Here is a 14,853-nt window from a genome sequence, read left to right as displayed (position 1 = left end):
CTTTGCTTGCAGATTTCAGAAGATGGAAATTTCAGGCTCATAATGGAAATTCAGCTGCAGCCGTGACCATAAAGCAGCTCCAGCATGTGGAATTACGAGTTGCAGACCGGCAGAGCCCCGTTCTATTTCAGATGAAATATTCCAGACTTACATCCCAGTAAATGAGATCACCTGCTAGTGCAAACACTTGCCATGATTTAAGGCTTTTAAAGAGGGCAGAAAGCCATACACAGACATCTTACAGAGAACGAGGCCCTGCAGCTATCGGTGTGGAAGCAATCCAATGAATGGATGAGGAGGACAAGCCCTAAAGGGAGCATCCTGCACTTCTTGGTGCCATCAGCCCTGCAAGGGGACATGGGACCTCGGCTCCACGTGGGGCCAGCTCTCCCATCCCACTCTCCCAGCCCCTCTGCTCTGTGTGCTGGGCAGGGACGAGCCATGAACAGCGGTTGGCAGTCGTGAGTTAATCTTATACCAAGAGCTGACATCCTGCTCGAGTGCTGGCAATTTCAAAGAGTAACATGTTGTCAGTTTTAGCTGGAGAGTGGTTGCTATGTGAGTTTAGAAGTCTTTTGCATATTTATTTTGTCCCACTTTAAATAAATTTGGGTAAGATTTATCTCGTTAACTCCAAACGCAGGTCCCTCTTGGCCCGACTGAAGAAACAAATTAGACTTTGCAAACATTGCAAAGACTAAATCAATACATTAATATTTAGGGGACATTAAAGAGGTTTATTAAGCAGAAAAAAAGGCCTTGAGTATTACTTTGGAAATATTACACACTCATAAATTTAAAATATAGGTTGTGGTTTCCAACCAAATCTGTAAATGGCACTCAGGGAGACAGCTGAGACATCTGCACGCCCGGCGTGCGCAGTGGGCATGGTGGGCAATACCCACAGGTGGCATAAGGTGCCAGGAGCAGCGCCTGGCTGGGGCTCACCTTGCATCTCCCACCCACCTGAGCCCTCCTGGTGGCTGCGCTGTGACCCACGCATTGCCTCCCCCAAAGGTCAGCTCTGTGCACGGCCAGAGCAGCTAAATAATTAATACGTAGGGGTGAGAAGTATTTCATTTTTTGACTTCAATTCGGCAAACAGCTGAGAGTGACATCACCCCTGCATGTGGCGGGGGGCTGGAGATCTGTGATCCTTGAGGTGGCTTCCAACCCTGGCCGTTCTGTGATTCTGCGATCCGCAGCTCACGGCTCTGCAGATCAAGCACCTGGCTCTGATGTAGATTATGCTGATTGCAAACTCCTACCTTCTGAACTTTTAATTTAATTACTTTGTAATTCTCACTTCTATTTAACAAGATCACTGAAGTAAAGGAAACTGGATTATCTTCCTCCCTTTCATCTGGGTTTCCTTTCTCTGATGTAAATGGGGGCTAAAGACGCGTTAGGATTTTTCTTTTATTATCAGTTACCTCAGTTTTTTTTCTTGGTACAAAATACTTTGCCCAAGCACTCAGTAACAGTGACCACAGCTTGACTTAGCGTTTCCTTAGGGCCCTGAGCAGGGGCTGGAGAGGTGGAATTCCCCATCAGGCTCTGCTCTCACCCGTCCCACTGGGCAGGCATGGGACAGCAGCTGCTTCCCTGCAGCCCACAGCCATTGAGCACGTCCCAAGACACAGTATTGTGTGCATGAGATCTGTGGTTTAATCTGTGAGTGCACAGCATTTGGGGTAACACAGCCAAAGCTGTGCCTGGGGATGCTGCTGTCGTGAATCAGAAAATAGATTAAATCAGAAGGCAAGTAATGGAGGCATGATGAACTTGCTGAACTCTGGGGCCAACAACAAAACAGGAGCCGTGCCCACACTTAGCCAGGTTCTGGCCATTTTGCAGCTTGGACCTCTTTGCCTTTCTGTGTTTTACTAATGGAAATCAGGGCACTTTGGATTGCCCACTAAAATGCATGGGTTCTCTGAAACACTCGGATGCATAGGATTGGAAATTGTCAGCCCAAGGAGCAGAGCAAAGGATATTCAAAATGAAACCTACTGCATCTGTGCATGTAAAGATCTAACGGAACAAAAAGAGAGAGAGAGACTGAGTTGGATGGACACAGCTTTTGAAGTGGGGGTTTCACAGCAAACAATTTTATAGTCTGCAGTTTAACCTATTTGAGAGCTTATGATCAGACCTAAGCATCGTCCATTCAATTTACGACCCCTGGCTCCTCCACTTCTGTTGTTTTCAGCAGGAAAAGGTCTTCTTTCAGTGTTATTCTATGGAACGCAGTCTGTAGGGCAGGGGAGTGATAAAGGGCTGTGCTGCTGCCTTTACATTTTCCTTCGCTCTTTCTATTTCATCTGCTGCTCCCGAGCTGCTGCAGATCACTCATTCACAGCACAGATGGGAACCCAGCCCTTTGATGGAATGATTCCACTTGGGCTAAAGATCTGCTTTGCCCTTCATTTATTTTTCCCCAATAGCAGAAGTCACTTCTCATCTTTCAATACAAACTCATGAACGGTATGAAAAGGAAACATAAAACCACCTCCACGAAATGTTATGATGTCATCCCCGTGAACCCTATGCTGCAAGAAAGCACGTGCAAGCTGCAGTGCCAATTAGCTGATGTTCCCTTTACAGCCTGTTACTTTCAGGCAGCTCTGTCTCCATTCTCTCAGGATGCATAAATCCTCCACCTGTGCCCTCCAAGCCCAGCACATGGCGGTGAGGCATGGGCATAGAGCAGCACGAGGGGAAGGGCTCAGAGCTGGGCAGCCCCGTGCTCAGCCTGTGATGACCCACAGAGGGATCCTTTCCATGTGGGGTGCAGGCGATGGCGGCCCACCTGCCAGGTGTGCACAGCAAGACCCTCCCTGCACAGCTGATAACTGTTCATACTGTTTGGTACCTCAAAATAGGAGCTAAGATAGAAAAAAGTAGCCCAAATGACCACAGAAAACGGAAATAATCTTGGAGAAATGCAGTATATATACAACCAAAACAATAACTGATGCTGTCGCTGCTTCTTCCCTTCAGCCTCCCAGCCCAGCTGTGTGCCAATGCCCCCCAGCCCCCAGGAGCAGCACACACAGCTCTGCACACTCAGAAGTCTCTGGGGAGCTCTGTGGGGACCACACAGCGATGGTGTTCTGGTGGCACTGAGATTTTTCATGCACCAAATGCCCTCAGAGCCAACAAAGTCCAGCCGACACACACAGCACCCTGCTCCGGAGGTCCGGCAGTTAAGAGCAATTAGTTAGAGAAGCATTAGGTACCCATCATTTGTGTGTGTGCCATATGGATTAATAGAGATTGCCATTTCAATTCCTCTGTTTTATATTCATTGCTTTATCACTCATAAAAATGCAAAAGAAAATGTTAATGATGATTACACCAAAGACTAATAAATTAAAGCCTTAGGTTATACTTTGCATTTCTGAAGATATAAATGCAATCGCTTAATAATTATGCATATTTTAACTATTGAGTTATTATTTCTCTATATTCCTGCAGTTAGCCTAATTAATTTTAAGCTCCTGTTTATATGTTTTATAAATGCAATTAATTTCCAACTATTTTCTTAGCCCCTCGTGCGGGGGCATTAACTATCATGCAGACAATCAGAACGAAGGATTGCTCTCCCCAGAACAACACAATCAATATTACCTCCACGCGTAAAGCTGGCAGCCCAGCTCGAAACAGAAAACCATCTCGTGAAAATAAATGGACTTTTCTAATTAACGACAGGCAGTACTTCCATGAGGAAGCTGTGGTGCGGACGAGACGAAGGCTACGGATTGGTACAGCAAGATCAGCCTCCCTTTGTCTTTACTTCTTCAGTTCGGTGTTCGTTGCTGAACTGTGCTGCTTTTACAGCACGCCCCCAACGCCAACTTGCAATTAGCTTAAACACGTACCTTGCACAGTTAGGTGCACCTGCATCGTTCTGGGAGTGTGCTGGGTTTGCACAGAACAGGTGTAGGGACCGTCATCTGTCACGTCCACGTCCTGGATCTGCAGGCTGTACTCTCTCCTGTTTGCTGTCGCGATGGAAACTCGAGGGTCCACCGACCATTTGTCACTGCCAGCAAAAATAATGCTCGAGCGGTTCAGCCACGCGCCTTTGGAAGCTCCATCTTCCAAGTAACACCTGGGGGGAAAAGGGAAACCGTAGGTGTGAAAACTCAGACTTGCTGAATACCATTAACCTGCTATCGATTTTTAGATTGCAAACAGCTGCACCGTCTTAGAGTTGAACCTCAAAACATACGGGGCATTCGTTGATTCGCAAACCGCTGTAAAACCACGAGCACGTGAAAACAGAGCACAGTTCCATGAAATCTATTTAGAACTTTAGTGGCGTGGTACTGGCACAAGTAGGTGTGATTTGTTTATAGTGCCTTACCTGGGGTTTTGTGCAATAATCACTCATAAGAATAGTTACCACCAAGGCTGCTTTTCAGGGCAAAGTCCCTCTGATCAGGGGCCAGAGATACCAGTGCCCTACAACCACATGCACCCCAGACAGATTCCTCTCTTTCTAAATTATAGTTGATGAATATTCCTCCATAAGGACTTTTTTTTCCCAGTGAGTAAAAAGTGCAGCCAGAGACAGAAAATACACCTGCCTGAGGAGTGAGGCAGCACTCCTGCCCAATACACCGGGGTCTGAACACAGCACTGGCTCAGGCACTGCCAGCTGCCCAAAAGCAATCAGCTGGAAAACATAGAGAACGAGGTGTGCTGGGAAACCTCATCTGCAGTCTGCTCTACCATCTCCAGAATCAAAAACCAGTTGGAGTATTAAAGGTCAGTATTAATTGAAAATCTTTTCTATAGATACGCAACCAAGAAAATCCACCAACCCAACAAGCTGGGTGTAACGGCAGCATAACCTTCCACCAAGGCAATTAGGCACTGCTGTTATCAGTATTTTGTGCTCCGCATTAGAAAATGTTTGCAATTTTCTCCAAAATAGATCATACCTCCTATCATCTCACATCGCTCACCTGCACACCTGGGTGAGCAGAAATGCTCTTTCAGAGATGCCCCTGAATGTCACTGAGCAGTCCCAAGGGCAGCACTGCAATCCGGCAGCTCCTTTGGCTTTGTGCAGGAAGGAGCCACTGAAGAACTGTGGCAGCAGGTGCCAGCACCTGAGTACAACCACTGAGCCCAAGGATGCAGGAAGGAAAGCTCACACCTGGGCGTAGGGCTGAGGTGCGCTGCTGCGAGCTGTGGCAGTGCAGTGATATGGAGCCCAACAGTTTTGGGCTCTTCTGTTTGAAATTAGGGATCTCAGGGACAGGTGGGAGAGCAGGGGACAAGAAGGGCACTGATGGCTATTCCTCAGCCCCATGCACGTTGTGGCTGTTGCTTATCCACTGCTTGGACAGAGTCACTATCATAGAATCACAGAATTACTGAGGTTGGAGAAGCCCTCTCAAAACCCTGACCCCATCCCAGCCCTCCCCCCATGCCCACTGCCCACATCCCTCCATGCCACATCCCCGTGGTTCTGGAACACCCCAGGGATGGTGATCCCCACCCCCTGGAAAGCCTGTGTTGGTGCTGAGTGCTGTTAAGGACAAGAAATTTCTCCTAATATCCAGCCTGAGATCCTGGCATACAACCTATGTTCCGTGTGGCAGCAACAAGGGATCAGTGAAAATCTTCTAAACTAGAGATGCATTCCTGACCTTCAGCCAGAAGGATGACTTCTGTGAGCAGCAACTGGAATCCTGAAGGAGCAGCCGGTGAGAAACCAAACACAACAATGCGAAGAAAACTGGGGAACACCAGCACAGCATGGCTGTATGATGTACAAAGATGCTTCACACAGGAAGGAAAACACACACAAGAACAGTTCCTGGCCACGGAAATGTTGGTCTTAAGAAGAGGACAGGAGAGAGGGGATGAGACCTGAGCAGAAGAGAACAGCGACAGCTCAGGTAGGGAACACAAGGCTGGGAGGAGTGGCTCAAATCCTAGATGAGATCTGCTCCCCATTTTCCATACAGGTGACATCAAACATACAGAAAAGGCAGAGCAGAAAAGGGAGACGGCAGCAGAGAGAGCTGGAATGGTCTGAGAGTGAAAAGCCACAAATCCAGCAGCGTGGGGGGTTTGGTGGAGGAGAAAAAGAGAAAGCAGTACTTTGTGGCTGGAAAATAATAACTGTATTATCTGTACTTAAGGAAATGAGGAAAGCGAATCAGGCAAATTTTAGGCTAACCACTGGGAGCACAATAGAACTTAAGGCTTTAAAATGACTTTAAAAGTTTAAGGAACATAATTCAAAGTGCAATAGACTAATGGGACATTTTTATTTGATAAAGAGATTTTTCACATGAAGGAAATCCAACAGAAGGAGATAATGCGGTAAATCTCTTTGATAAAGCATTTAAATAGTGCAACTATGGAAACTGTTAGGTAGGGGAAAATGGTGATTTAGTAGCTTACGCATATGGCAGCATTGTTTAATGGGAAAAGTGACATTCGTATTAGAAATAAGAAACCAGAAGCGTCGGGCTGAAATTCTTCACAAATGATCGCAAAAATAACTATTCAGTCATTTAATTAAGGGTCTCATGGTGGAATCTGAATAGACAGGCAGCTCAGATGGAAGCCGTGTGTGATGTGTAAGACACGAATGGGGGTGGCAGAGGGAAGCGTCCCTCTGAGGGCGGAGGGCTCCATGGAAGGCTGTGAATCCCAGCAGGGATCTGAGGGAGCTGGATGTGCTCAGAGTGCCAGGAGCTGCTCTGTGCCAAACGGATCACAGTGAGCAGCAGGCCAGGGGAAGCTGAGGAGCTCGGGTGCTCCCTGGAACCTCTGCAGTGTGTTTCTGCAGCAGCTAGGAGCATCACTTCTACATCAGTGCTCCTGGAGGGACGGCTCCACGTTGCTGCCTCACTGGTGCACATACAGCCACAAATGTGCTGAATGTGTGATCCCCCCCCCCCCAGAGGGCAGCCCCCCCAGCTGTGGGAGCAACGTGCCCTGCCTTGAAGGGCTGCAGGCATTGATGGTTGCGGTGCTGATGAAGATGGCAGTGGGATTCCAACCTGGTCCAACAGCCTTCTAAAACAACTGAGGAGCATCGTCCGTTAACGCCTGCGCTCCTGCAGGGAACAGGTGTCACAGATAGACACAAACACCTGCTAAAGCTCTGTGTAGTACTAATTAACAAAAAGAACACCGCACACAATTGCTGTGTGAAACGTGAAAGCCAAGGAACAGACAGAGCTGATTTTCAGCTGTTGAGGAACATTTTCACATTTGAAGAAAAATTCCCTCAAAGGAATCTCTACAAATGCATTGAGCAGGTCAGGTGTGTAAGCACACTGGGTCCAGAGATGGGATTCAAATGGTGTAATTTGGGAACAGGTTCTTCCTCCTACAATCCTTCAGTGCCCAAAGCAACCCCTTCTCTATGTCAGAACCCATTCGAATTCCCTCACTGTGCAAGAAGTGATTTGAACACATTGCAGAATGTGGCTGAAACCATTTGCAGAGGATAGCCTTTACATTACATAGCCTGGTACACGCACCGTGTGTGAAGAATGAAGCGTGTACTGACTCCATGGAAGAAGCAATCCAGTGATACACCTCAGAAATGGTTTCTAATGCAACCAACTGCGCCTCTTTCTGTGCACCGCTCACTTCTTTCTCAAATGCACGCACAACTCTGGAGCAGCTGGTAGGCAGCAGGGCTGCACATCCCCACGCACAGAGCAGGCACTGCTGCAGAGCTGCTGCCCTGCATGCACAGCCTACAGCCAGCCAGAGCCGCCAAGATGAGCGTTACGAAATGACAACTTGGGTTTGCACTGTGGAATATTTGCCCTTGGGAGCCTTTCAGAGAAGTGCGAGTGCTCACAATCACAGAGTGGCCCAGGTTGGAAGGGACCCCAAGGATCACAAAGCTCCAACCCCCTGCCACATGCAGGGCCACCAACCTCCACATTTCACACCAGCCCAGGCTGCCCAAGGCCCCATCCAACCTGGCCTTGAACACCTCCAGGGATGGATGGGGCATCACAGCCTCTCTGGGCAGCTGTTCCAGCACCTCACCACTCTCATAGCAAAGAACTTCCCCCTGACATCCAACCAAAATCTTCCCTCCTTCAAATTAAAACCTTGTCCTGCTGTTTTCTCCCCTTTCAAAGAGTTCAAAGAGCGCTCAGCGAACCTGAGAACGCTGTGATGAGTGTGAGCAGAGCTTGCTTTCACATGCAGCTGCCCCACAGCTGTGCCCCACTGCCCAGCACCCTCCTGCCCCTTCCTCTGTGCTCAGCACTCCGCAGTGCCACTCATCAATCCATGCACATGCACTGCAAGTTAATATGAGCGGCGTAGCACAACTAAGGAAAATGCCACAATCCTTAAGCAAAGGAGCTCTTTGCTCTTTTTGCCTTTGCGTTGCTTGGAGAAGGATTGATTAATTTATAGCTGCACTCAGAAGATATTTCTCCTATTTTTATACTTAGAAGATTGGATAAAACCTACTCATTTTCTAACTGATGATTGTAATCAGGAGTTCTCTACTCAGGAAGCACAAGAACTAGATTTTAATGCTAGCTGTCACATGGATGAAAGTATTTTACTACTTTAGTATTTTTCTAATCATTATTAATGGGGCCGATCTTCTGTAATTTGTAAGTATGGAGAAGCACACTCTCGCCCCGACTGCACAGGGTTTTTCATCCTATGTTGTGACGCCTCCCCCTTCCCCAGCTCTCAAGCCACATTTCCCAGTAATTAACGCCCAGAGCCATTCATCTCCATGCAAACAGTTCTTCCTGATGCTCCACTGGGACTGCACACAAACCCCCATCTCGGTGTGCTGGACACCAGCTTGTCTCCAGCAGTCTCAAATACACGCTTTGAGGGCTGCATCTGGATAGCACTTGTCAGTACTTAAAAATTACAAAACAATCTTCATTAAATTAAGACCGAAAGCTACCATTATCCTCAGCTCTCGTGCAATTACTGACTTGACCTGAATTGCAAAGCTGCGGGGATAAGTGCATTAAATACCGGCTCATACATCTGGAGCTGAATTCAACCCATGCAGCCCTTTCAGATGTCAGCACATCACCACGTCAGTGTGTCACCACATCACCCCCCGCCCCCAGCGTCCCCACGCAGGGCTCCCCCCAACCCCTCAGCCCCAGGGCCTGGGCAGCAGAAGGATCAGTGCAGAGACAGTGCCGGGGGGCACCGCAGAGATGCTCCTTCACAGAGTCCAGCCCCCATCAGTGAGGAACACTCAGGATCACAACAGGCCCCACCTTGGTGTAGGCTGCCTCTCTGAAACCCGCAGCCCTGCTGTGAACACTTCTATGCCAATCACCAGAAACCCTGGAATCCAGCCTGTTCCCTGAAGAGCAAGAAGAACTTGGCTTGAAGAGCCTTCATGGCTGGGTGTAGGCAGAGCTGTGGGTGCTGAAAGAGCGGAGCTAAACCTCCCCCTGGAGCATCCTGCAGTGTGTGAGCTGCTCCATGGCAGGGCAGGGGAGCACAGGCTGGGAGAGCACTGACTGATGCACCTCCCGTGAAACTGGTTTAGGACTGGGCTATAGATGCTTTGGATTCAAGGAAAACCTTTGCAAAAAACAGCATTGTCAGAATTCCTCTGCTTTAGAAAGAGATTGGCTTTGAGCTGAGCAGCACAGAGGAAGGGAGTGGGTCGGGGTTCAGCTCAGGAGCTCAGCAGAAGGTGAGATTGGTGCAGCTAAGCTGCAGACCTAGGAATGGCGCAGAGATGTGCCGAGAGCTTCTGCAGAGCCTCCATCCATGAGCTGCTGAGCGGCTGCTCTGAGTTCTCCATGGGCTGCTCTGAGGAACATCTCAACATCTGCCTGATGGAGTAACTCCTGAACAGAGAACAGACAGCTCAGGTGGACTGAGTTGGGCTCAATGAACCTTATGGATTCCTTCCAACTCGGGATATTCTATAATTCTGTTATTACAGGCTCTCTTTTCCCAGTTCAGTTGTGATTAGACCTCCCCATGTCTCCTACAGCTTTGCAGTTCTTATGGAGCAGTCTCAGACCCACGCAGGTCCCTCTGCTGTCCCCAGGTCTTTGTCGTGTTCATATAAGAGTTTACCAACAAGAAATACCAATAGCATTTTAGTCAGAGAATCATAGAATCCTGAGAGTTGGAAGGGACTTTTAAATCTAAATCCTAGCAAGATTAATATTTTTTTCCCCCAAAACAACATTCAATCCTTAGGAAATATGCAGAGGTGAACACAGCCTGCAGAGGGAGCCTGCTGTGCCACAGATGGGCAAAGATGCAAAGAGATGAGCAGGAAATGTTGGGGGACTGGCAGTCAGGAGCTGTGCAGGGCAGGAGCTGTGCAGGGCAGGAGCTCAGAAGTGCTGGGGTTGAGATCCCACCTCAGAGCCCTGTCCTGCAGCAGCAGAGCAGACCCAGTGGCAGCAAACAGCATCCCGTTGTATGAGCAATGCCTCAGAGTTACCTCTAAAAGTGCTTTCTGCTTAACAACACCAGCAGCACTCAGCTGGGGTGCACTCAGCTGCTTTGTATGAGTGCTCCTTCCTGCACAGCTCACTCTGCGTGCTGAGCTGCCTGCCCCCTGTTGACTCGCAGCAAGCAGAAAATCCATTGCAAATGTATGTGCTACGTGTCTGCAGCAGCACTGGGTGAGCCAGGAATAAAGCAAAGCTGACCTAATGGATGGAGACTTCAGCTTCTCTCTACAACCAGCAGCTCCCAACAGACATTTATGAACTTTGCAGCATTTTACTTCAAGACCCTGCAGACATGCAAGCACTGCTTTGGTTACCCACACTGCTCAGGCCTGACCTCCTCTGCCAGGCCACCATATCGCCACCACATCACCATGTCCCACATCACCATGTCCCACATCCCCACATCACTGCAGAACCACAGAATGGGGTTGGAAAGGACCTCAGGGAGCACCAAGCTCCTGCCAACCACCAGATGAAGTCCTGGCTCAGGCTGCCCAGAGCCCCATCCCACCCGGCCCTGAGCTCCTGCAGGGATGGGGCACCCACACCTCTCTGGGCAGCCTGCTCAGCACCCCACCACTCTCAGGGCAGGGGCGGATCAGCCTCCACATGTGAACACTTTGATGGAAAACCAGTAGAGGATCAGTCCTGCACAGCACGGTGTGACTTGTTTAGCTAGAAGTGGTTTGCGTTGCTTTTTTTCCCGTGAAAATATTTTAATTCTACTTTCAAAATATTTTCCCACAAACACGGGTCAGAACGTTTGCATTAATTTGAGCAGACGCTGTTCTAATTCTGCGCTCATCTCTATCTGCATCACGGAAGTGATTTTAGGACAAAAAAAGGGCGGTTAATTAATTATTAATTAAACGGCTAATGAAGGAGTAATTAAAGGATTAAATGAAATCCCTTCGGACTGTAGGACTCGAAGGGTGAGCTCGGGATGGCAGCAATGTGCTCTGCAGTGCCACCAAGGCTGCACTCAGCCCACACCGCCGTTGGGCGCCGCGGTTCCCTGGCCCATCCCCGCACACAGCCGGCAGGCGGAGCGCAGGGAGTTGAGCAAAGCCTCTCCTTCTGCCCCAGCCCTCATTGCCCGATGGTTTCAGCACAAAGCTGCAGAGAGCAGCATGCCTTGCACACACACTGCCCTGCCCGCAGCACGACACGCCGCCGCTAACAGCCCCGGCTCAGCGGTGTGATTTGGTACTCCCAGCACTTCCCACTGCTGCCACCTCGGCTATGGATTGATTAACTCCTTTTGTGACAAAGGAAAAACAACTTCTGTAAACGACACAGAAGAGTTCTACCATGCGGAACAGTCAGCAAACCATTCATGCATGGCTTTGTCTTCAGTATTTTGTGCTGCTCCTTATGGGAGAGGAGTGTCAGAAGCGGGGAGCCCCGCTGTTGGTGTGGGAGCAGTGGATGCCTCTGTGGTGACCCCTGCATCTGGGGCACACTGCTCTTTGCAGGAGAAATTTCTCCTACAGAGAACATGATGCTGTGAAATGGATAACACGACAGGACTGCTGCCCTGCCAGCTGATCTCTGAATGCCCAGCTTTTACATTCCACATCTTTCTCTTGGATAAGCTATTTTTCACTTTAGGTTTCATAAAAACCAACATTCACACTGAGTGAAAGCAAGCTGGATTTTAGGGTTTTCTTATAATAACATCTACTGTACAGATAAATAGGACACATGAGACAGGAGGTAACTGTGTACTGTGTTGTGTCCCTCATCAGATCAGTGCTGGCCCAGGGCTCCTTCCAGCAGCCCTGCAGGATGGGTCTCTCCAGGGCGGTTTAAGTAAAATAATAGAGTTAATGACAGAAGCAAAGCTACCTGGAGAGGTTCAATTCATCTCGGAGTGCTTCGTGCCATTATCTTAAAAACATACAGTGTAGTAATCACTTGAAGTAGTGATAACACATAATTGTATGCTTCTCATAAATTACAGGTGAATGGGAGTTTCAGCTAATGAGTGCCAAATAGCGGCTCAGGAACTGCAGTGATTACAGAAGATGTGGTGATGAATGCATTTATTATTGGGGTATTGCAAATCTTTTTATAGCAGAGACGGAAGTTGGGAAACAAGTAGCCAGCACAGCGTGCATGCATGGCCTCACTGCTGTCGCACTGGCACTGCAGAGCTGCTCATAGCACACGGGAGCAAAGCAAACGTTCACATCCCTGGGCACGCACGTGGTTTGTGTGCTGTGTGCAGAAAATGTGTCCTCAGCACAGCACTGACTCTGGACACCGGCGCCTGTGGGGATGCAGCACTCGCAGACACCTCCTGCACTGCTGGGGAAGGGCAACGAGCAGAAGAGGCCATTCCACCACTTCCACTTCAGTGGAAGTACCTGAGAAGTTATTTTCATCCCACCGCAAAAGGAAGCTAAAATTTAAAATCTCCGAGGCTTCCATAAAATGGAATTTTCCACCCAAAATAGTAACCGAGTAATTCACGTGACCGCTATCAGGGCCGGTACACGGTTCCATCTGTGCTTCCCTCTAGGGACATGTAGTGAGCTGATATACTGCTGTTTGGAGTCTTAGTAATAAATAAAAATCAGGGAAATCCAATTGTGCTGCAACCCCGCGTTGTGGTGGAGCTCTCGGGAGGGGAGGATGAGCTCTGTGCTCAGAGGAGGGAGGTGAGGCTGGTGAGGCTCATGCATTGCAGTGCTGCGGAGAACCCCAAGCTCAGGTGGGCTCAGGTGTGTTTGAATTCTCATCTCTTACAAGATATATCCCATATCCAAGTCTTCCCTATCATTCACATTTAAAATTTAAACAAATCATTTGTCTTCTACGATAATGGATAAGATTCAGAAAAGTGTTTGCTTTTAGCATGGCAATTTATAGCAAAAAAAGGCTTTGAAATCGCTGGAAGAAAATAAATCTGGACAAATTCTGGTTTCACCTAGTGCTTGGCTTTGTAGCTTTTATGGAAGTAAAAAGCTACACGGGCAATCTGAAACTCTGTTTTCCTGTCTTTAACTTAGTGGCCATACTGCGGCCATGATGCAGCCATGATGTGGAGATGGATTGCAAACACGGCAGCCTTCTTTCTATGCTCCTGGTTGAGCTCAGCATGGACAAGACCTCACCCCAACCTATGACAGCACGGACAGCTGTCTGTGACCAGTTGCTCAGCATGGATTCTGCAGAGCTCAGAAGCAAGCCATGCACTGCGCACAGCGATGCATGCAATGTCTGATGCCTGCCTGATGTCCCTGCGCAGAATCAGGCCCTTAGGCTGACACCTATTGTGCAACACAGCCATGGCTCGGGTTAGGCAGTGATCCTACAAGTCATGAAAAGTCATGGAAACTAAATGCACTCATTTGGGATGCTAAAAAAGGCATTTCTCGCTACAGGTCTTCTTTTCTGGAGAAATAAATAACTGACTAGAGTACACAGAAGAAGGATGAACAAACTCTCCCCAAAGCCATCCAGTGATCCAGTGAGTACCTACATGCAAATATTTGTGTAAGTCCTGAGAAATCCTTTGTGTCATTTGAATCTGTTCTGAGATGACTGCAGCTTGCACGAGGGCTCCCAGGCAAAGTTTGATGCAACCTGACAACATTTGCATAACCTTTGTGTAGGAATGAAACGCTCCTGCGTAGTTTCCTTTAGCACATTACCCATAAACAGGCTTTTAAGTAATAACTAGTGGGAATTCCTTTTTTCTTTTCACTTTATATTTTCCCTTTGAAAAAATATCCAGCCGTCTTATTCATGTTCAAAATATGTTAGCTGATATTTTACTTGTAAAAGAGGCGGAATGACAGACCCACGTTGTTTGAAAGCTAACCATTTCACATCTCCAGTGTCACGGAACAAATAGACTTTTCAAAACTGAATCAATTATTGATAAACTCTGTATGTGGTATATTAAAATGTAGAGTGTATTAACAGGTGAGGTAACACGCTGCAAAGCATGCACGGCGCATTAAAAATCACATTTCTATAGAACAGCTGCAAACAAATCTCTGTATGTTTTGACATTAAATGATGCCTTATTGCATGGTTTTGACTCGTAATGGTCAGAGAGCAGCTGTGTTGGAGAACTAGAATTAGAAGTATTAGCAACCACACTTGGCACATCCCCGTCCCGCCGGCACAGGTGGCACCAAAAATCACCCAGTGAACAACCAGACCAGTGAATGGAATTTTGCTCCTCTCCACCTCACGCAGTTGGGTTCTGCACCGCACAGCACAGAACTGCATAGAGCACTGCATGACCATCCGGTGTATGTAACCAGATGGTTACACGTATCCATGTACACATCGCATGATAACTGAATTGCTAACTACGTTGCTCTATATATGCATTGCTACGTGGTCATCATATAAAAACAATGAT

At 48.1% G+C, this 14,853-nt stretch overlaps 1 protein-coding gene across 1 annotated transcript in view; it reads right to left on the bottom strand.

The window, feature by feature from the left end:
* The window catches only part of NEGR1 (neuronal growth regulator 1), a gene marked incomplete at both ends in the record, with an annotated part of 170,738 nt that overhangs the window by 83,765 nt on the left and 72,120 nt on the right, over nucleotides 1-14,853 (bottom strand). The window contains one exon of the mRNA XM_079536595.1: nucleotides 3,885-4,117. Coding sequence (XP_079392721.1) covers nucleotides 3,885-4,117 — 233 coding nt within the window. The remainder of the gene's footprint in view (nucleotides 1-3,884; nucleotides 4,118-14,853) is intronic.

This window comes from Tetrao urogallus (genome assembly GCF_951394365.1).
Source record: "Tetrao urogallus genome assembly, chromosome: 5".
NCBI lineage: Eukaryota > Metazoa > Chordata > Aves > Galliformes > Phasianidae > Tetrao > Tetrao urogallus.
This window is presented reverse-complemented; position numbering and strand designations above follow the sequence as displayed.